General features: G+C 41.6%; 1 protein-coding gene across 5 annotated transcripts in view; it reads right to left on the bottom strand.

Annotated features, from left to right (window-relative positions):
* Positions 1 to 24103, bottom strand: part of ulk4 (unc-51 like kinase 4) — a 411327-nt gene that overhangs the window by 235056 nt on the left and 152168 nt on the right. For all 5 annotated transcript variants that reach the window (XM_078539600.1, XM_078539595.1, XM_078539598.1 and 2 more), the window contains 2 exons: positions 19618 to 19745; positions 942 to 1075 (listed from right to left, as the gene is read on the bottom strand). In XM_078539600.1, coding sequence (XP_078395726.1) covers positions 942 to 1075; positions 19618 to 19745 — 262 coding nt within the window. The remainder of the gene's footprint in view (positions 1 to 941; positions 1076 to 19617; positions 19746 to 24103) is intronic.

Raw genomic sequence — 24103 nt, 5'->3', positions numbered from 1 at the left:
TCCTCACTAAGTAACAAGGTAATTAGCCATTATCCACAAAGGACCGTAGGCATCTGTCTCCTTTAGTGAGGTACAACTGGTTATACATAGCTCGAGAGGCACCCAGAAGTGTTATTTTACAAATTGCACAGTGATTTCATAACAGATGTAGGACTTGAAACTGGTTTGCACTAGACTGCCAAACTGGGTGTAGGGAATGATCCCTACACTGGAACTGTAGGCCCAATGGAGGTGGGAGGAGTACTCCACTGCATCCACATTCAGTTAAGTATATTTTATTCTTTAAAAAAACTTACTTGTTGGTGGCTTAAGGACCTCTGGTCAGGCTGCCCATATTTTCCCTAAGCCAGCTGGCCTATTCATATTGGAAAGAATCTGTCTAGCCTTTGATAACCCAATGACAGAAATCATCCCATCAAGTTCTAAGCTCTGCTAATGCTACACAATGGCCAGACTTTAGAAAAATCACAAGTGCCAAAGTGGTATGCAACCAATGTCTCACACTTCTGTTGTAAAAGCACCTTACTAGGTAGTTCAAGTCAGTCCAATCATAGCCGAGTAAAATGCATGGTTATGACAGGCTGAACCATGTACTTTACAAAAATGACTGATGAGACTTTATAAAATGATTGAAGACACCACACTATGCAACAGTTACCAAATTTAGACCATCATCTTTTTCGGGACTTCGAAAAGCTTTAATCAGGTTTGATACAAGCTTTTAACAGACCCGCACCTCCTTTAAACTACAGGCTTTCAGCTGATGTCACAATTGCCAGCAGAGGTAACAGTTATAACGTAAACAACTTGACACTCTTGCCATCGAAGGCAGCTACTCCAATATAACAGCAACTTTGCACAAACTGTACGTCGAGTCAGAATATAGTAAATAAATTACTAAGTAAATAAACTACATTCCATACATTATTTGTTCAATTTACCTGTAATTCCAGGCAGCTCCTGAACAATATGACAAATTAACAGATCCAGACATTTGGACAGGTATTCATTGTTGTTTTGCTGTTCCTTCCCCTGTGTGGCTTTTCTGCTGTCTCTTTCAATATACATTACTAACCTGCAGTTAACAAAACAGAATTGATTAGTACCAATGGCAAGCACTGAAATATGTTAGCTCTGAAGGGTTTCTTCTGATAATCCCTATTTTTTAAGGCTACGCATATTCAATGCTCCCTCATAGTCATCTAACCCATAAATGTAATTATTGATTTTCAACATGTATGCCATACAATTTCCTGGCACATAACATACAATCACTATTCCTTCACCATGAATGTCATCACACATCAATTCCTGGAGTGCATATATACAACCTGTACAAAAAAAATCTGTGTTAGTAGGTGTGATTTTAAATCAAGATCAAAATTCAGATTAGAATTTTAAATCACAAAGCCACAAAAGATTATCTAATGCTGCATTTACATGACAGCATTACCTGAAGAAATTATTCTGAAATATGACCTAAAACTACCAATGCTGTAGTAATGTAACAGATGCTTAATTTCTGTTCCTGTCCCCAGTGTGATCTGTCACATTCTTGTTTATTATATTCCATCAATATGATATTGATTTGGAAGTATTTATGTAGAACTGATTTTTATCTCCTACGTTTAAGAGGGCCTTGCAACATCCTTATCTTTAATGCTGTCAGTTGACTCTTCTTAATCTTGACAAAGCAAAACTGGAAAAAGCTGGGCAACAGCATCAATAAAATGTCAGGGTTTCAAAACTTGGTTAGTCAGGTGGTGAAGGATAGATTACTGGAGCCTAGTCTTTATTCACTTGTGTTTATTTAGAGGGACAAACATTGCATAACCTAGACCTCCAACCAAAACCCCTCTTTCAGCCTTCTCCTACATTTAAGCACAGGTGAGTCACCAATTAATATTGACCACCTGAATACAATTAACACAAAATGATTTATGATTAACACACTGAACTTATTCATTGCATAGCAATGTTCACTCTCAACTCAAATTGTTCACATGTGTAAACAGCAGCTTCTGGTCTTTACTGTTGAAATATTAAAACATGTTAAAATTATCGATCATGGGTTTATTAATTTTCAAATATACATCATCTGGTGCATGTACAGTTAAAGAGAATTAGAATTTTGGCTCTGATGTTTAGTTTCCATTAGCTTTAAACTGTTGAGGAGGAAAGTTGTGATGGAAGGATAGTTGCCTCAAAAATTATAAGCTACTATAAATAGATGCTGCTGCCAAATTTTGATAAGCATTGTATTTGCAAGGAGCAAAAGTGACAGGTAGCAGTGGCCTCAAGAAGGGTATCAGGTTGTTGCAGAGACAGGCAGGATGTAAGATGAGATGTGATATGACAGAGAATGCACTGGAAAATACTAAAGTCTAGCAAAATTATGATCAGCTGTTTTTCTATATTTCTTAAACTATCAGCTGGGAGATGAAAAACAGGAGGAAGCAGTTCCCCAGAAACATCACTCAGCATGTCAAATATTAAGAAGCAACACTGAGATTTATACCACATGGATCACATTGAAAAATAAAATGTGGAAGACTACATATGAAGACATTACCCCAGAAAACCAGTCTTTGTAATGTAACTGCCAGATGTTACTTTAATGTATTTCAACACATGGCTTATTAAACTAAATTTTAGTACCCATAACGAAGTTATACTAATCGGAGCATATTTTAAATGCATATTGATAGCCTATAATCCATAATCAGATTCCATTCAATCAGATTTTGCTGCCTTTTGATTTATATTGACAAGAGTAATGAAAACACTATCCTTCTCCACAAATATGCATTATAGTTTTTAAATAATAATACGGGGTTAATATTTTCCCAATTTTAGGATTTTTATAAAATTCCACTTGGGACAGATGAATGAAAACTGTAACCTCTCCAGCCTGAAAATCTATTGTTGGGAAATACCAGGTGTCCAGAAATCTTTTGAGCAGACCCAAGCAACTCAGGAACTCAGTACTACAGTACTTCAGAAGCAAAAACATGGAAGGTACAGTATGTGAATGAGTAAAATAATTTTTGAGTATTGCTGAAAGAAGAGACATGTCTAAGCTTTTCGTCTTGCACTCATCATATTAATACAGGGCCCTGTTCTTTGCAGACAGAAAGAGCATGTACACACATTGCGCCTGTTTCAGCTAAACAAACTTAGTGATAGCCATTCCTCAGGTCAATGCCTTGACCAATCAGGGTCAAGCTGCATGGTTTAAATTTCAAATGCCTGACGGTTAACTGTCAATCACCATTACTGGTGCATTCTCCATGGCAACGTTACTACTAGTCAGGGTCCACTTGCCAACCAAGAGGAGATGGTGGGGGTCACAATGTTGATCAAGGAATCAATTATAGCAGTGAGTATGGATGATATCCTGGAAGGATCATCACATGAGGCCATATGGGTAGAAGTAAAAAACACAAAAGGGGCAAACACGCTGTTGGGTATGTACTATAGCCTCCCAAACAGTCAGGGCGAGATAGAGGATCAAATATGTATTCAATTTTCAGAGAAGTGTATGAATAATAAGGCAGTAATAGTAGCGGATTTTAACTACCCAAATAATAACTGGGATAGTTTTAGTGCGCAAGGTAGGGAGGGAGCAAAATTCTTAAGTTGCATCCAAGAGAACTTTTTTAGCCAGTACATAGAAAGTCCAACAAGGGAGGGGGCAGCTCTGGACCGAATATTCTGAAATGAGCACAGGCAGGTGGAAGGTGTATCAGTAGGGGAGCATTTTGGAGATAGTGACCATAACTCAGTTAGATTTAGGATGGTTATGGAAAAGGATAAGGTTGGGCCGGGAATAAAAGTTCTAAACTGGTCAGAAACTCTCGTAAAATGTAAGAAGTATTTAGATATTCACTTGTGTTGCCATAGCCTCCAAGGCTATGGGCCAAGCCCTGGAAAATGGGATTAGCGTAGTCAGATCTTTGTTAACCGTCGTGGACATGGGCCGAATGGCCTCCTTCTGCGCTGTAAACATCTATAAGTCAATCAGCATTCTCTTCTCATACAGTATAAATTGCCGTTTTCCCCTTATATTGGTATCCTTGCGCAGTGTCCTGATGAGTTCAAGATGAAAAGCTTAGACATGTCTCTTTTTTCAGCATTCCTCAAGATCTGTACTGCCAAACAACAACTAAAACAATTTTTATCATTGTTTTACAATGTTTTGTCACCATTTTATATTTCAGGTAAATATTTATTGCCAGCCAGAGGCCGGCAGCTCTGCGCCACACTGGGATTGGTGGCTACTGCTGGTATGGCAGAAGGTTAGGTAGGAAGAGGAACCATGGATGCAAAATCTGGGATCTTGCTGAGGCCAGGTTGGCAGGCCCCAGCGAAGGCAGGGAGGACGGGGTGAGGGGGGGTCTGTGGGAGGTGGCCAGCCATGTTGGACAGCGTATGATGTTGTATGTGCCTGTATGCCACTGTAATGTAAAGGTGCTCAGCACCTTCGGACTGGAGAATAGCACCACCCACGGTTTGATGGATAGAGTCACATGGTAATGGATTGAGACCGGTCTAGAAAGAACACTCTGGAACCAGCCTGCATGGAGGTAACAGCACCATGCAGGTTAGTAATCTGGGATCTGTAAATAGTTAATTGCTACCAATAAACAGTTCATGTTTAAATATACAAGTCTCAAGGTCTCATCATTGAGGCACCACTGCACACCATAGTACAATATGGTTGGCGGCGGTAGAATATCAGCGCCATCAGCATAGTACAACAGCATAGTAGCAGGGACCTCTACAAGATATCACATCAGAGATAGTACCACGATCTGACATGGTGATCCGCGGTAATATGAAAGGTGACAGCTAAATGCATGAACCCAAATCAGCAACCCAAGGTATGAAAACTAAAAGCAACTGAAGCCGAACTAGAGAGATGCGCACCTAAGAAGAAAACTTGAAGAAAAAGTTGAAGAAACTTCACTACAGACTTGGAAGTGAGGAATCCAGAGTGAGTGAAAGTCCATTACCGTAAATTGCAAGAGCCTAGTGACACAGTTCACAAGATGGTGAGCAAAGATACAAAAAAAAAGCTGTACTAACATTTTAGAATAGGTGGCGGTCCCAAGGGTTCCGCAACCAGAGGGCAGCTGAAAGAGAGCTACAAAGTAAAAAATAAAGGTTTTTTAAAAAAAACAAATCTCAAAAAATGGCTGGCAAAGTTAAATAGAGAAACCTGCAGAGTAGTAAGAAAACAAGAAAAAAAAGCCTGCAGAGTTTAAGAGAAAGGGAACCCTTTTCAGTCCGGTCTTTGTCTTCTTGCACAGAGCGAAATGATGAAATCTTAGTTTTAAAAACACTCTAACTGAAAGGAAATAATGTCAAACACCCTCATTTTAGCAGATTCAAGCTTCCAGCCCAGTGCAGTACAGGACAGTACCAAAAGTTGAAATGCTCTGTAGCTGCATTGATATATTTGTTGCAAAATACAACAATTGCAAAGCTTTTCTTTCAAAGTTGAATCAAAAATCCCCCAAGCAACAAGTCTCTAAAAAAAAGACAGAGGGAAGCCAACTGTATTCTAGCAACTACAGCTTGAGTTTAAAAATCGGTTACTGCACACACTGTCTTAAAGAGGCAATAGAATTTAAAGTTGTAACTACAAGAAAATAGCCATGAACGGAGAATTGAAAGACAACCCAGAGTGAGGGCAACTCTGTCAAGGGCAGCAAGAGACCTCAGAGAAAGGGCAACTCCACCGATGGCAACAAGAGTCCCCAGAGAGTGGGCAACTCCGCCGAGGACAAGAGACCCCAGAGAGAGGGCAACTTCCAATAAAGTACCAAGGGCAACAAAAGACCCCAGAGAGAGGGCAACAAAAAGCTCCAGAGCAAGGTCAATGGAGGGCCCCAGGGAGAGGGAGCCAAACGACCCTGGAGCAAGGGACACAGATGGCAGTGCAGAGTGAGAGGGGGTTTTGAATGAAGAAAAATTATCTGAGGTAACGTGAAAGAAGCAAAATGTGCAACAAGTAAATTAAGCTGTTCTACAGGAGAATGTTCACATTGGAGCTAAGCTGGAGCAGTTAAAGTACAAGATTCAAGCTTAAAACGCACGATAAACTGAAGTATTCAACGAACCAAGCTTTTCGAGAGCTGAACAAACAAATTGCAGAGATGACACAAAGGTATCAGGAGGAAATAATGACCCTTAATACCACAGTTGGCAAATCAAAGCATAAGTTGGGAAAACTCAACCAGATGTTCAGCCAGGTAAAACAGCAGGCAGATAAGGCACGCAAAGAAGTTGCGACCTTGAAAGACACTTTGGAGAATCAATATGGAGCAATGAGAAACATGAGGAGCTAAAAAGGATGTTGAATATTACTTAAGAGAAAGCTGTGTTGCAATTATCAGTAGCAACAAAACGATGCAGAGGCCCAGAGTGAGTTGGCAAGAGATCAACAAGAAAATGAACAGTTGAAAGAACAAATGATTGTCCTTCAAGATCAAATGCAAAAGGAATGTGTATCCATTCAGCAACATGAAGGAATGAACACTGTCTTAAACAGCAGAATGGAAGCACAGCAGAAGAAACTCAAAGAGATTTTATTGAATTACAGGAAAGCTCAAGATGAAACAAGTGAGCTTCATAAATAAAAGGAAAACCTGTTGACAGACCTCCACATTCTACAAGAATTCCTTAGGACAAAGTTTATTATTCTGGAAAATTACGAAGAGAAGCAAAATTACTTTAAAGTCGTTCTGAACAAACCGAAGAACCAGTTGGCAGAGAAGTCTCAGCAATGTTCTATATTCCAGGAGGAAGCCAAAAGCTACAAGAAACAGACTGAAGATCTGAAGAAGCAGTTGAATGGAAAAGTGAAAGCATTGAAAGGAAAAGCCATAGAACTTGCCAAACTGTGAACGGATAATGAAACCATGAACTACACAATTACAGAACTGAAACGAGTTAAGACTTTGCGGAACAGACCTGGTCAACAGTGAATCCAAAATGAAGGACAAGGACAAAGTTCTGCTGCAGACAGAAAATGCAAATCCGACACTGAAGCGCGAGGAACTAGAAGAAGAAAGAACACTGGGTGTCTCAGCCGTACTGAGAACCATTGAGCTGAATGAAAAGACTCATAAGCTTGCAAAATGGTTTGAAAATAAAACAGCAAGCAGGTGTTTGGCTGAGATTGTGAAACAAGTGGAAATGAAGATTCCATTTGCAAAACGTCGAGGTGCAGAAAGAACATGGTGGATATCGTGGAAAAAGAAAATTCTCTGAATGAACAGAGTGCACATTCCCTGCAGAAGGAACGGGACAAACCCACAGTGTCTGAAGAAGGTAGACAAGTTGTTAACAAAAGGAAACGCAACTCGAAAGAGGGAAAAAGCTAATCAAAAAGAGGTGGTCCAGTACCAGAAACGCAGAGCACTACTACCATTTCTGCAAACGTGACAGCCCGAGATGTGGAAGAACTGTCAAGCCTCAAGACCGTCCGAATTTATAAAGTCAGAGGCTTGAGATGGGGGAGAAGGGATAGCAAGTGAAGATTGTATTACAAATTAGGTATACTCTGTTGGAAGGGAAAATTTTCTTTGGCAAAGAAAGGGGGTTGTTGTATGCTGTTGTATGTGCCTGCATGCCACTGTAATGTAAAGGTGCTGAGCAGAGCAAGGGTTAACGTGGGACTGGAAAATAGCACCACCCACGGTATGATGTATAGAGTCACATGGTAGTAGACTGAGAGAACAGTCAAGGGAGAACACTCTGGAACCAGCCTGGATGAAGGTAACAGCACCATGCAAGACAGTAATATGAGATCTGTAAATAGTTAAAGGTTAAAATAAATGGTTCATGTTTAAATATACAAGTCTCAAGATCTCATTGTTGAGACACCACTCTGCGCCTTAATACAACAGGAAGAGGGTCAATGTGGGGAGGCAAAACGCAGGACACATTCCTTTAATTGGCATGGGGCCTGGGAAGAAGGCACTTCTGCCCCTTTTCACTGACCAGGGTTAAGCCTGCCAAGTTACATGTTGAGTGTAGGCCTCTCCTGTCGCCCATTAAATCGGAGTCTTTTTTAATCTATTCGTTCATGGGAAGTGGGTGTCACTGGCTAGTCCAGCAATTATTGACCATCCCTAATTGCCCTTGAGAAGGTGGGGGTGAGCCGCCTTCATGAGTCCATATGGTGTCGGTACACCCATAGTGCTGTTGGGAAGGGAGTCCAAGGATTTTGATCCAGCAACTGTGAAGGAACATTGATATAGTTCCAAGTCCGGATGGCTTAGAGGGGAACTTGCAGGTGTTCCCATGCAGCTGCTGCCCTTATCCTTCTAGGTGGTAGAGGTCGCAGGTTTGGAAGGTGCTGTCAAAGGAGCCTTGGTGAGCTGCTGCAGTTCATCTTGTAGATAATTCACACTGCTGCCACTATGCATTGGTGGTGGAGAGAGTGAATGTTTAAAGTGGTGAAAGGGGTGCCAATCAAGCGAGCCGTTTTGTCCCACATGTGGTTGAACTTCTTGAGTGTTGCTGGAGCTGCACCCATCCAGGTTGTTGGATGCTGGGTGGTAATGGTAGAGTGGGGAATATGCCAGGCCATGAGGTTGCAGATTCTGGTTGTATACAATTCTGCTGCTACTGATGACCCACATCGCCTCGTGGATGCCTAGTTTTGAGTTGCTGGATCTGTTCGAAATCCATTCCATTTAGCACAGTATTAGTGCCACACAACACGATGGAAGGGATCTTCAGTGTGAAGGTGGTACTTTGTCTCCACAAGGAGTGTGTGGATACAAGGACAGGACATACCCAGGAAGGTGATAGTGGTGACTGGGACATTATCTGTAAGGTATGATTCCATAAGTATGACCATGTCATGCTGCTGTTTGACTAGTCTGTGAGATAGCTCTCCCAATTTTGGCACCAGCTCCAGATGTTAGGAAGGAAGACTTTGCAGCGCTGGGTTTGCCATTGCCGTTTCTGGTGCCTAGGTTGATGCTGGGTAGTCTGTCCAGTTTCATTCCTTTTTTGTAGCGGTTTGATACAACTGAGTGGCTTGCTAGGCCATTTCAGAGTCAACTAAATTGCTGTGGGTCTGCAATCACACGTAGGGCAGGCCAGGTAAGGATAGCAGATTTCCTTCTCTAAAGAACATTAGTGAAACAGATTGGTTTTCATGCCAATCAACAATGGTTTTGTGGTCGCCATTACTGAGATTAGCTTTATATTCAAGATTTTATTAATTGAATATAAATTCCACAGCTGCCATAATGGGATTTTAATATGGGTCCTCAGAGCATTAGCCTGGGCCTATGGATTACTAGTCCAGTGACATTACCACTACGTCACTGCCTCCCCCTAAAGTGACAGTGGTAGTGGGATGAGGCCCTTATCTGTGCATTAATTGTCCACTTAAGGGTCTCAATTGGGTCATGAGTGGGCAGTCCACCCATGGCCTCCCCGGCTGGAGGGGGGTGGGGAGGGCACGGATGTGGATTAATTTACAGGTCCACTCACCCGTTTTCCTGCCTGCGGGTGAGTGGTAAAATCTAGCCCCTTTTTTTGCCCTTTGCCACACCTGTGGTTTGGCATTCCAAAATCATTTTATAATCAAGAAAATACCAAAATCCAGAAATGGCTTGGTCCTAAGCATTCCGGACTGGAAAGGTTACTGTGTAAAAGAAAAAGTTTACCACTGGTCCCAAGTCAGAACATCACATTCAGCCGAATTTCTTATGAGAATGCTGGCAGTTGCTAATGGCAACCAGTGAGCTATCACAATCAACAAGGTCACTTTCAAAAACTAAATACATGAATGCAGCTGTTCACAAGCTTATCCCACATTATGATCCTGGAGTGAAAGTAGCAATACCCTTCAGAAGGTCTCCACCACCATCAACAGTTGCTACAAGCTTCAGGAGGACTGTACGACCATTGCTTAGTATCTAGATGAATGCAATTGCAATTGAGAACATGCCTGTCCAAGGATTCAGTTCCTCGCTCCCTGCTTTATTGCCAGAGGGGGTGTCACTCATTCTTAGACAACACCTGTGATGACCGTCACTTTAAGATCAGTTCAACTGAGTAGGGGTCACATGATTTGTTTAACCAATGTGCGGCTAGCGCGGGAAACAAATTCTAGGGAGGGGTTTCCGAGGATAAAATGGCTGTATGAGGAGATTGCTGGATACAAGCAGCCACGGACGTTCTCATGTAAATAAAGTTTGTTTTGTTTGACTAAGAAGCCTCCCAGAGCGTGTTTCTACAACACCATCAATCCACAAGCTATTGACCATTAAATTGCCACTTGAGGGTTGCGACACTAGCCTTCAAGACCAATTACTTCTTCAAGATGGCCTCAACCATCTTTAACAAAAGCTTCTACCATTTTCCTCCAAATCCAAGAGGCTGTGGTAACCAGGAGCAATTATTTTGCTACTGTCTCTAGCACAGTGCAAGTACAAACTGACAAAAAACACTGAGATGCTGCTGAACTCCCTTTGGAGGCAGAAAGCCTGTGTGAATTCAGGTCAACGAGTACGGTAAACAATATGCTGAATGAAACAGACAGGGCAATCTGAAAATTGCTCAATATATTTTGCTGCCAAATATGGTGTACTAACTTAACTACATTCTTAAATCAGGAATGCAGCCAAGGTAGTGGTCTGCATTCTCAGAATTCCCCAGTCAGCTGAAACTGTATTCGCAAAACTTGCTCTCATGTGCGAGAACTGGAAGGTGACGGTAGAGAATTGTATGCCATAGGATGAAGATCAGCCTTGCAGTTATCCCAAAGGTATCCCAAAGTAATAATAAGCAAATCTCCAGTGGCATTGCTTATGGTAAGTCAAGGCATGTTCTGAAATGTGCTTCCTCTATCCCATTAAATATAAAGATCTAGAAAATCCCAGTGAAGTATCTCTTTTTTGAGTCTGAAAACTCTATCTTATTACTTGTTACTCATCACCCATCATTGTAACATATTCTCTCCCCTTCTCTGCACTAGATATTGGGTACACAGGTAAACTTTTTCCAAATCCAACCGTGTCCTTAGTAAAGACATAGCACGCACGACTACTGAGCTCTTCTACTTTGTCTGAAAAATGAAACAACAAAACTAACAATCCCTACCAAGTGACTGATTAGTTTAGCACATCAACAGACAATTAGAAAGGACATTTGTATGTTTCTAACTAAACACTTTTATATAGAGCATCTGTGAGAGAAATTAGTTTGCTCTTTTAAGATGTAATCATACTTCACAGAACCATTTTTTCTCTTTAAAATCTGCTGTTCATCCTGCAATGAATTGTAATTATTCCTTTACTCTAAAGTCTTCTTCATTAGCTCAGTGTGCTACTGAGGAGAAAATTAGCTATTAAAATTATTTGCCTGGAGTTAAGTGTTGCACTTTATTTCTTTTGAGTTTTCTTGGTATCATGAGAGGGAGCAGGACAGGGTTGGAGTTTGCAGGGTTCAGGACCAGATGAAGGTGAGCATGGACAACATTACATGACGAAGTCAGAGCCATTGAGCAACAGGGGATGGGGGCAGAAGGAAACCATTTAAGCATTAGGTAGAAGGAGTCAGAGGAAGTGGCTGACAACAAGCAGACCTATATCATTTTAATTCATAAGGAATGAAAATGGAGAAAGAAAAGGTGCGAGGAAGGGTTGTTTGAGGAAGCACCTTGCTTGGTGGTAATATTCTTGCCTCTTGTGTCTGAATGTTGTGGCTTCAAGCCTCACTGCAGGTCTTGAGCACATAGCCTAGGCTGATAACAGTGCAGTATTGTCAGTTGTGTTGTTGCAGGTGCCACCCTGAGGATAGGACTTAAACTGAGATGTTATCTGCCTGTTGAGATTGTTGTAAAAGTGACATGGCACTATTTAAAGGAAAGAGCAGGGAGTTCTCCTGATAGCCTGGCCAACAAGTAAACAGGTTCACTGGTTATTCATCCATCTGCTGTGTATGAAAGCTTGCCATGTACAAATTGGCTGCTGCATTAGCTTACATAACAATAGCAACTACACTTCAAAAGCAAATAATTTGCTGTAAAACACTTTAGGTTATCTGGAGGATCTGAAAGATGCTGCACAAAGAGAAATCTGTCCCTTCTCCATTTTTTTAGAACTGAAATGATGGTTTACCAAGGAAGATAAAAGAGAAGGCCCGGCGGTGATTGGAGAACTCTGAATGAACAGGAAGATTAACAGAGAAGCCAAGAGAGTATCAACAGAGGTGGTCCAAGACTAACGATGGAAAGCCAAAACTGGCAAACAGAAACAGCAAGATCTGGCTGGACAAAAGGAGGTAACTTGAGAAGAGGACACAGGTAAGCTGGAAATGGGGAAATAGAATGCTTGACACAAAACTGGGAGGGAAAGCCTGGAAGATACCCAAAATGCAAGAATCTAAAGACAGAGAGGGAGAATTTCTGTTGTTTGATCCCAATCTCCAGCTTTAACTTTGCAAGAAACAAATGAAATGGCTGTTTTAATCTGTTCATGCTGTTTCGCTATAGGTTCCATCAATCTTCCCAGAGCAGGAGCACCATCAGAGAAATTCCAGCTTGTATAAAAAGGTTTAAAAATATATATATATATATATATATATATTCATTCATGGGATGTAGGCTTTGCTAGCTGGGTCAGCATTTATTGCTCATCCCTAGTTGCCCTTGAGAAGGTGGTGCTGAACTGCCTTCTTGAACCGCTGCAGTCCGTGTGGTGTAGGTACACCCACAGCGCTGTTTGGAAGGGGAGTTCCAGGATTTTGACCCAGCGACAGTGAAGGAACAACGATATATTTCCAAGTCAGGATGGTGAGTTACTTGGAGGGGAAACTCCAGGTGGCGGTGTTTCCATCTATCTGCTGCCCTTGTCCTTCTAGGTGGTAGTGATCTTGGGTTTGGAAGGTTTTGTTGAAGGAGCCTTGGTGAATTCCTGCAGTGCATCTTGTAGATGGTACACACTGCTGCTACTGTGTGTCAGTGGCAGAGGGAGTGAATGTTGGTGGATGTGGTACCAGTCAAGCGGGCTGCTTTGTCCTGGATGGTGTCCAGCTCCTTCAATGTTGTAGGAGCTGCACTTATCCAGGCAAGTGGGTAGTATTCCATCACACTCCTGACTTGTACCTTGTAGATGGTAGACAGGCTCTGGGGAGTCAGGAGGTGAGTTACTCGTTGCAGGATTCCTAACCTCTGACCTGCTCTTGTAGCCACAGTATTTATACGGCTAGTCCAGTTCAGTTTCTGGTGAATGGTAACTCCCAGGATGTTAATAGTGGTGGATTCAGTGATGGTAATGCCATTGAACATCAGGGGGCGATAGTTGGATTCTCTCTTGTTGGAGATGGTCATTGCCTGACACTTGTGTTGCGCGAATGTTACTTGTCACTTGTCAACCCAAGCCTGGATATTGTCCAGGTCTTGCTGCATTTGGACATGGACTGCTTCAGTATCTGAGGAGTCGCAAATGGTGCTGAACATTGTGCAATCATCAGCGAACATCCCCACTTCTGACCTTATGATGGAAGGAAGGTCATTGATGAAGCAGGTAAAGATGGTTGGGCCTAGGACACTACCTTGAGGAGCTCCTGCAGTGATGTCCTGGAACTGAGATGACTGACCTCCAACAATCACAACTATCTTCCTTTGTGCTAGATATGACTACAACCAGTGGAGAGCCTTCCCCCCGATTCCCATTGATTCTCCAGTTTTGCTAGGGCTCCTTGATGCCACACTCGGTCAAATACTGCTTTGATGTCAAGGGCAGTCACTCACACATCACCTTGGGAGTTCAGCTCTTTTGTCCACGTTTAAACCAAGGCTGTAATAAGATCAGGACCTGAGTGGCCCTGGCAGAACCCAAACTGGGCATCAGTGAGCAGGTTATTGCCAAGCAACTGCCACTTGATAGCACTGTTGATGACCCCTTCCATTACTCGACTGGTGATTGAGAGTAGACGGATGGGGCAGTAATTGGCCGGTTTGGATTTGTCCTGATTTTTGCATACAGGACATACCTGGGCAATTTTCCACATAGCCGGGTAGATGCCAGTGTTGTAGCTGTACTTGTACAGCTTGGCTAAGGGTGCAGCAAGTTCTGGAGCACAAATCTTCAGTACTATTGCCGGAATATTGTCAGGCCCCATAGCCTTTGCAGTATCCAGTGCCTTCAGCTGTTTCTTGATATCACGTGGAGTGAATTGAATTGGCTGAAGACTGGCATCTGTGATGCTGGGGACCTCCGGATGAGGCCGAGATGGATCATCCACTCAGCACTTCTGGCTGAAGATTGTTGCGAATGCTTCAGCCTTATCTTTTGCACTGATGTGCTGGGCTACTCCATCATTGAGGATGGGGTTATTTCTGGTGCCTCCTCCTCCAGTGAGTTGTTTAATTGTCCACCACCGTTCATGACTGGATGTGGCAGGACTGCAGATCTTAAATCTGATCCGTTGGTTGTGGGATCGCTTAGCTCTGTCTATCACTTGCTGCTTATGCTGTTTGGCATGCAAGTAGTCCAATGTTATAGCTTCACCAGGTTGACACCTCATTTTTAGGTATGCCTGGTGCTGCTCCTGACATGCCCTCCTGCACTCTTCGTTGAACCAGGATTGATGGTGATGGTAGAGTGGGTGATATGCCGAGCCATTAGGTTACAGATTGTGTTTGAGTGCAATTCTGCTGTTGTTGATGCTGATGGCCCACAGCTCCTCATGGATGGGGATGGGGATGTTTTGAGTTGTTAGATCTGTTCCAAATCTATCCCATTTAGCATGGTGGTAGTGCCACACAACATGATGGAGGGCATCCTCAATGCGAAGGTGGGACTTCGTCTCCACAATGGCTGTGCGGTGGTTACTCCTACCGATACTGTCATGGACGTTGCATCTGCGGCAGGCAGGTTGGTGAAAATGAGGTCAAGTATGTTTTTCCCTCTTGTTGGTTCCCTCACCACCTGTTGCAGACCCAGTCTAGCAGTTATGTCATTTAGGACTCGGCCAGCTCAGTCAGTAGTAGTACTACCGAGCCACTCTTGGTGATGGACATTGAAGTCTCCCACCCTGTGTACATTCTGCACCCTTGCCACCTTGCTGCAAGTGATGTTCAACATGGAAAAGCACTGATTCATCAGCTGAGCTGAGCGGTAATCAGCAAGAGGTTTCCTTGCCCATGTTTGACCTGATGCCATGAGACTTCATGGGGTCCGGAGTCAATGTTGAGGACTCCCAGGGCAATCCCTTCCTGACTGTATACCACTATGCTGCAACGTCTGCTGGGTCTGGGTCTGTCCTGCCGGTAGTAATGGTGGAGTCTGGGACATTATCTGTAAGGTATGATTCCGTGAGGATGACTATGTCAGGCTGTTGCTTGACTAGTCTGTCAGTGGGACAGCTCTCCCAATTTTGTCACTAGCCCCCAGATGTTAGTAAGGAGGACTTTGCAGGGCAGGGCTTCAATTGCCATTGTTGTTTCCGGTGCCTTGGTTGATGCCGGGTGGTCCGTGACTCTGTAGCAGTTTGTTGCAACTGAGTGGCTTGCTAGGCCATTTCAGAGGGCACTTAAGAGTCACATGTAGGCCAGACCAGGTAAGTGAACCAGATGGGTTTTTACAACAATCAACAATGGTTTCATGGTCATCATTAGACTTTTAATTCCAGATTTTTATTGAATTCAAATTCAAATTCCACCATCTGCCGTGGTGGGATTCAAACTCAGGTCCCCAGCATTACCATGGGTCTCTGGATTACTAGTCCAGCAACAATACCACTACGTTATTGCCTCTCCTTAAAAACTTACCTGCAGTTTATCACTGAAAATTGAGACACAAAAATATGTTTCCAGGAATCAATCACAATACAACTTGGATAATAGCAAAGGTCATAATTAGAAGCTGTTCTTTTGCTTTCAAAATGTAACTTATTTGCCTTTTCAAAAAAGTAACGAAAATGCAAATTTAGATGTGAAGTGTGTATCAGTCTCTCTGAGCTTAACATACTTTCTGAAGTTTATGAAGCACTAGCCTATCTCTTGTGATGTTGCCCATGGTGAAGCAAGATCAAATACAGTATTCAGGTCAAGCAGAACTAGATGGTGTGAGAAGAATTGCACAAAAGTGAAGGAGTAGGGAAGGGAAAGAGAAGCAGACAAAAGCCAATCATCTCAGCCTTAAGACACCAACTAAAAGCATAACAAGCCAAATCAAATTGAATTAAAATACTCAAGAAATAGAAGCAACATCATATTTACTGCAGTCTGCATAACAGAGGCCAATCTTACAAATGCGATGAAGAAGCTGTAAACCCATTCCTGCCAAATATCCTCTATTTAATGAAGGACTAAAAGTTGCCATGACTTACACATAGAAATTCTGCTCTATTCACATAAAATTAAAACCCAAGGAACCATCAAGGCATGTGCAGCAGTAAGACTATAGGGCAGCAATATCTTGAAAAAAGAGTAAACAGGGAAAATATCGCGGGAAAATATTTCAGGCGAACACTCTAGCACATAACCAAAATCTAATGTGACACGGAGTTGAGTTCAAGAAGTCAGTGTCTGGAGAATCATGGGTAAAAATTTCCCAACATGCTGTGGCACAGGAAGGGGGCTTTTTAACTCAACGAGTGGAGCATTATTGTCCTTTGTAAGTCGTGGCAGCTTTTCATCCTTTGTGAAATAGGGGATATTTGACAGGAATGTGTCGATAACTTGTTTATTGCATTTGTGAGATTGGCTTCTGTTATGCAGGCTGCAGTAAATACAATGTTGCTTCCATTTCTCAGCACAGATCATTGGCGGTAAATACACTTTGTAAACACCTAAAACTCTATACTTCTCAACATTATAACCATCTGATAGTTGAAAGTCTCAAAAGGATGGTGTCCTAATGACTTTCTCCCACTGCATTTGTCTGCATATGGTATGACAAATGGATGCTAAGGAATAAAAATCAAGATATACTGCAAGGTCTTCCATGACATGCTTCACTGGTGGTCTGTAGTTTGGGCCCTGAAGCACTGTTTGTGGTCTAATCTGAGGTCGTGAACTTACCATTCCCATGCTAAAGCAGCAGCCCACTGTGCCCCTGACTCAGACAACAAAGCTCCCAAGTGAATTTTGGAGTCATATGTAATGATAAATCAGAGAATTGAAACCTTGAAGAAAATTGACAGATGCTGGTCACAGACTGAAGTCACATTCCACCTGATGCTAAATCCATGGAATAAGAAACAAGTTGCTCAACAGATTCTCTTAAAGTCTGGATTGACCGCATTCTGGGGTCAGATTAGGACCTAATTCCAGATTTATACTCAAACTTTTGCACTGATGTATACTTGAAACTATTTTACTTTGAAGCAAAAGTGTCAACATAAGTGCAGCCTTACACACATCTTAGCAGTATGCTTCTCCCTGCTCTGACCTTTACTTGATGTTTGTTCTCCAATTCACTTTATTTGCCTGTCATTGCTTTTCTGAACAATATTTTTAGAATCTTCGACTTTCTTATCTAAATTCTACGTCGTTGACTTTTATTAACTATTATCTTTCTTTTATTTTCTTTCCTTTTTCAGTCCCTTTTTGCATACCTTTTTGCCCCTGGGCCTCCCAGCACATCACCAGAAACGCTGATCAGCACTGAAGAAGCAAAACCAACAGTGAGGAGCTTTGAGCAACCTGTTACGGTTACGAGAAAGAAGTGAGAGGAAACTGAAGACTACAAAGGCAGCCAACAGCTTTTTTACATTTGTTTTTTGTCGGGCATACTTGGGTTCCCTTTTTGGGGACACGAGAATATCTTTTGAGAATAATGAAAAGTACTTGGTGTGTGAGTTATTAAAGTTTATGATTTTCTAATGAATGAGACATTGTAGCCAACCAGCACACTCAATGCTATATGGAAATGTTGCCCACTACTTCATGTTCTACTAAGATCACAGACATGAATCAGGCAAAATTAAGATATACAGTGAGATTCTAAATATGTACTCATAGATTCTTCTTAGTTATTAATGTATCTGTCCTGATGATAATATAGCAATTCAAACACTTATTTTAAAGCTACTGCAGAAAATTAAAAACGCAATATTTCCTCATTATTAAAAGCTAGGGAAAGGGATTTGACAGAACAGAAATATTAGTAGTACATTAGGCAATGTTACAAATTTTGGACTTTATCATTCTCTTGACCTTCACATTCCCTCAGAATCATTTTTTTAAAATGATGAATGCAGTGATAACATCACAGACAGATTCAATATGTCACTTCTTCCATTAAGATAACACATGTAGAGCCACAATATCCTTAACATTTCCACTGTAATGGATTTGGAAAGAGTCACTTTCACCCCGCCAACATCACTGCAATATAAAAATGGGTTTTGTGCTACCATGGTTGTCGTTATTCTAATAGAAAAGCAAAATAATGCAAATGTTGTAAATATGAAATAAAAACTGAAAGTGCTGGAACAGACTCAGCCCAGGTCTGGCAGCATCTGTAGAGAGAGAAACAGAGTTAACATTTCAAGTCAAATATAACTTCTTCAGAACCGAAGGAAGGTAGAAACAAAGTTTTTGTTAATGTAAGGCACATTTGGTTTTTCAGTTGTGACACTGTAGTAAATGATTACCCATAAAACACAATTTACATAGGTCAGTCTGATGATGGATGTCAGCATGGTACATTTGCAATTGGACTAAGTAAGAAAAAAGTTGCAGATCAAGTTGTAACCTTGGATCCTTTTCTCTTGGGTGAGGTCCAATCACAAAGAAGCAGTCAATTTCTGTATCACTGCCTCACCATTTTTCAGCACAAATGTGGAATTAGTAAGACAAATTTGCAAAAATTAATTACCATTGAGTTTCTGTTCAAGGCAAGCTATTGCAATTTTGCAGCAGACATTGATTTAAGTGATCAGCGTACAACTTATTGGTTTGGTGCTCATTTAGAAATGGCAGCACACCAATTTTATTTAAATGAGGCCAGAGATCTAAAATCAATTGGAAATCCCACTGATGATAATGGTTAGGCTGTGCGATCGGTTCTCCTATAACCTCTCGTGTACACTCAAACTGAAAATCATCCCCATGGTCTTTAACCACTTAATTTCTGACAGTTCAAAATCACACTTAAAATGTTCCACACTAATAATTATAAGCCATGCAACAAGACTGCCTATTTTACCAACACATCAGCTTAGGCAACGAAAAGCTAGTTGATATTACCTGCCATTAAATTACCATTATTCTACTGAAACCAGTCAAACTTCTTTTATTTCCTTCATGTCTTCTGTGATCTCCTGCACTACGCTGCATGGCCCTTCACCTTGCTTTCCCATTTAAAAAAAAATATTTGTTATATAACATTTCGAAGAATCTTTTCTTGTGATCTGAAATCCTTAATAAAATTTCATGTATATAAAACATTGTCCAAATTAAATAGAAATAATCCAGATGCAGCACAACAGATATCGAACATAATTGTAAAGTATATTCAAAGTATTCAGAATAACCACAACTGTATGTTGTGTGGAAAAGCTTCTCCGTCAGCACAAAGTGGGATTGACACCATCATTTTGTGTTCAGATTCTGATTATTGTTCCCCTTACCTTGTCTGGCAACAAAGCAGCAACATCTCCTTGTTATTCCTTAAAACTTCCAATAAGACAAGGAATGCTTTTGCTCGAATTACTGTCGATGGGCTTTCCAAGAGACGGACAACCTTCGTAACGAAGTCCTGCAGAAAAGGAACACTGCAACTGAGAGAAAGTTTCTCAAGATACAAAAATAGACAATTTACATAAACATAACATTGTTTATTCATAACCAATGTGCATTTACAATTGAAATAGTGGACTTTAGACAGTTAAGGGGGTACGGTAGCATTGCAGTTATGCTGCTGGACTAGTAATCCATAGGCCTGGACTAAAGATCTGGAGACAAGGATTCAAATCCTACCACAGCAGTTGGGAATTTAAAATCAGTTAATTAAATAAACCTGGAATGAAAAAAAAAACAGGTCAGCAATGACCACGTAACTTCCAGAATATGATTTAAAATAATTTTTTTTCCAGGAATTTTGGAAGCTTCAAAGGTTGACTCGACTCATATGTCACAATCTATGGTACTTTTTCCTCTTATTCTGGGATATGATTTTAGGACTGTTGTCTCTCTGTGGCACTCTCCTGAATTTACACTGGGGGTTGGCAGCTTGTCACTGTTAGTGGCTCTGCTGTGTAATGTGGTAACTCAAAGTGCAAACGTATAGGGCCAGGTTTCCTATATTAACACTACTAAAACCAGCAGCCTTAATACATTTGTAGACCTAGCTTTTTGTGAGTCTGCAGTGCTGTTGTCTCAATTACACAGGACCACGCAGCTCACATAAGAGAAGTTGTGTATTTGTACCCACCCACACCCCTGCAGAGTAACAGCAAATTATGTTTCAGGTACTCTAAATTATTATTATGGCCAAATATTGGTGCCAATATGAATGAAATATTCCCTATATCTATTTCAGATTTATCATTCACCCTGCTCTCATTATATGACCACCTAAATTTGAGTTTTTGTACTGAAGACGAAAAAGCTGGAGCTGCAAGCCATTCTGTGAATCCAACAAGGCAGTGCCAGAGACAACAGCAAAGACAATTACCAGCAGCACAATGCATGTGCATGAAAACCATCAGAATCAAATGTTGAAATTTCCAGGGAGTAGCAGTGGCAGATGGGTCAACTTCCTGGCCTAACACATATGTCAAACAAGCTCATTTTAATGTGTGTGGTGGCCGATGACTGCCAGCCTGAAGGGATCTGCTCTCCCCAGTGTTACCTTTGCCTGTGTAAAAGCGGGCCTCCTACCAGCAACAACCTGTCCGATTTGAGTGTGTTGCATCTCACAATGTTAACCCTGAAATAGCAGTTGTTCCCAAGTCAAGGGATACAGTTCCAAGCAGCAGCTTTCTCAAAGACCACTCCGAGGAATGCTCCAGCATGCTGCATCACAGAGTAATGGAATGTGGACCAGCTCCCACGATTTCCCACATAAGTTCTTAATTTCAGCTGTTCTACAGTGGAGCTGTTGACTGATGTTTTCACATACGCTGCCACTGCTTGGATTGCTCAGTCTCTAATCAGCATTTCTTGTGGTCTCTCCCTGAACACCAACAACAACTTATATTTAAAAAGTGATTTCAACATAATGAAACATCCCAAGGCACTTCACAAGAGCATCATAAGACAAATGTCACGGAACTATAATATTTTTCATAATATTATTGTAGGCTTATCGGTGTGAGTGTGGATGATTCTGTATGTGTGTGATTAATTTAATTGAATTAAAGTCAGATAGACTGCAAGGTTGAAATTATCAAAAGAGTAGGTGTAAAGCAGACTTTTGAAATGGAGATGGATAAGCGAGGATGAAGGTTCCACAGATGAGGTGTGAATGAAATTTGCATTTTTGGATAAGTGAAGGGGTTGTTTGATTTTCAAAGGGATGATAAGGTGTTTACAACCAACATAATAAATAGGGCAAGGTTATTATGTATATTTTTCCCAAAAGGAAAGAGGCTATATTGACAACATGAAAGATTTTTATATTACGGGAAAAGTAAATTTCCGAAGACATGTAGAACAATGGGAATTTTACACATTAAAGAGGAATAAACATATATGAAGAAGGATGGAAGGTTATGTGGGTGGTGGCCATGTAAAATATCAAAAGGTACACCATGTGACAGACTTTGGAAGAAACCTCTTGCCACTTTTGCAGAAATCTGCTGTGTTCAGTAACTAAAGTTGTGTTAAAAGCCTTTGGAATTCCACTGTTGAGTGGGTGCTTGTGGTAACCTTGCTGGATTGCTTATTTACATTTAAAATCTATTTTGGACTGTTGCCTTAATGGGAATGTGTAGCTGGGAGTGAGGTTAATTAGGAATTTTGAGATTTTTTATAATATCAAGTAACTGTAATCTTAGGTCTGTGTTTTAATTCTTTTCTTTTGTTAATAAATACTTTAATTTAATTTTTAAAATCACTAAAGGTGTTCGTGGACTCACTACTTCTGAATTCAGTGCACAAATCTTCTCGTAATAAATACAAATTGCAAAATGGTTGTGATAGCGTGGCCAAGTTTCCCTTGTAGCTTTGCCCTCCTGGCACATATGATCTGCCACATCATAACACAAAGTATGACACCAAGCTATATAAGGAGTTATTCAGTTTTATTATCAGATGACCAAATGCTTAGATTTTAAGGAGTGTCTTAAAGGAGGAAAGTGAGGTAGAGAGGCGGAGGGGTGTAGGGAGGGAATTCCAGAGTGTGGGGCCTAGGCAACTGAAGGCACAGCCACCAATGGTGGAGCAATTAAAATTAGTGGTGCACAAGAGGCCAGAATTAGAGTAGGGCAGATATCGTGGAGGATTATGGAACTGGAGGATATTATAGAGATAGAGAGGAGCAAGAGAAAGAACACTGCTGACTCTCAGCTCTGGCAATTTCTTATAATCGCACAGGTTATGACTGTCGCCCAAAGACAGTTGGCTCAGCATCACATCAAGTCACAGGTGACAGGGATTTGGGCAATGTGATGATCTTGCAAGCCCCACTGGTCTAAGATCTGCAATATTTAGGCCATTGTAGCATTTGGGTGGAATCTTCCGTTCTTGGCTGGTGTCTCGCACGCTGCCTTAAAAAGTGGCAAAACATAATCACGCTGACTCTTAGGGGGAAGGCCTGCTGTATCTTCTGCCCATCAGGCAGTTAAGTGGAAAGCAGTGGGCCTTCCTCCCAACTGAGGACCCCAGAATACAACATACTGCCCACCAAGAGCTGCCAGAGGCCAGCAGCTCTTGTTCTTGGCAGCACCACAGAGCAGGCCTTGGCTGCTGCCGGATCAACACTCCCCCAGAGTCCCAGGATTGCGAAACAAGTTAGAAAAAAGTAAGTGCTGTTGGGGGGGTTTTGCAGGGCTGTAGGGGGAGGAGGGGGCCATGGGAATCAGCAGCAAGAGCAGGGGTTGGCCAGTGACAGCCCACATCCATGCCCTGGATCATGCACAGATTAGCGTAGATCGAGGGGACCTCCCCCCCATACTCCAGCTAACATGCAGCCTGCACAGCTTAACCAGTCCTGCACGTCACATTTTGGCAGGCCCACCTGGAGCTGATTGCAGTGTGGGCGGGGAGAGTTCCTTAAGTGGTCGTTAATTGACTACTAATGGGACTCAAGTGGAGGCAGAGTGGGAAGGTCGACCATGAGCCTTCACACCCAGAATTTACTTCCGGTGGAGGCAGAAAGACATAGGTATTGGTCCCAACACCGACCCACCAAATTTTCAGGCCTTCCCGCCTCCTTCTTCGCCTCCTGTGGGGGCAGAAGATTCCGTCCTTTGCCTTTTCTCCCCTTTTGATCTTTATTCCTATTTTACATCTTCTCTATATTTGAATATGTTGAATGCTACTTTTAATGCTGCATACAAAGCATGGACAGTTAAAATACTTCTTGCAAGTTGCAGAGCCCTCGAAAGTGAACTGCAAATGTTGGCAATTCTGAATAGTGGTGATACAGGCCTTGTCAAATGCTGAATAATTTGACTTGGATGCTCCGAGAAGTGGGTTTTGAGGCAGATCTTTTTCTCGAGAAATTAAGTATGCAGTTACAGCATAAAATGTGTTACCTTGGATAAATTAATAACATCACATTTGCCTTTGAATTAAACCGCCCACTCTGGACTCCCTGCTATAGACCCAAGCACACAATTTAAGTGCACACTTGAGTATGTTATTGAATGCGACATTGCTCCAGGTCTTATCTTTTAGGTGAGAAGTTAAACCGAGGCCCCTTTGCTTATTCAGATGGATACAAATGATTCCGTGGCACTATTTGAAGCGAAGCATGGAGGTCTCCTGGTTTCCTGGCCAAAACCCTCCTCCTTTCAATAACACCATTCAAAAGTAGATACGGGTTGTTTATTCACGTTACATATGGAACCTTGTTATACACTAATTGGCTGTTACATTTGTCTATATGACACTGACTACGATGAAATTTATTGGTTGTAAGTGCTTGAGGACCTTTGACAACTTGATAAT

The sequence above is a fragment of the Cetorhinus maximus genome, chromosome 3, assembly GCF_964194155.1.
Source record: "Cetorhinus maximus chromosome 3, sCetMax3.hap1.1, whole genome shotgun sequence".
In the NCBI taxonomy this organism is placed as follows: domain Eukaryota; kingdom Metazoa; phylum Chordata; class Chondrichthyes; order Lamniformes; family Cetorhinidae; genus Cetorhinus; species Cetorhinus maximus.
The sequence above is the reverse complement of the archived record's forward strand: the minus strand, read 5'-3'. Positions and strand labels throughout refer to the sequence as shown.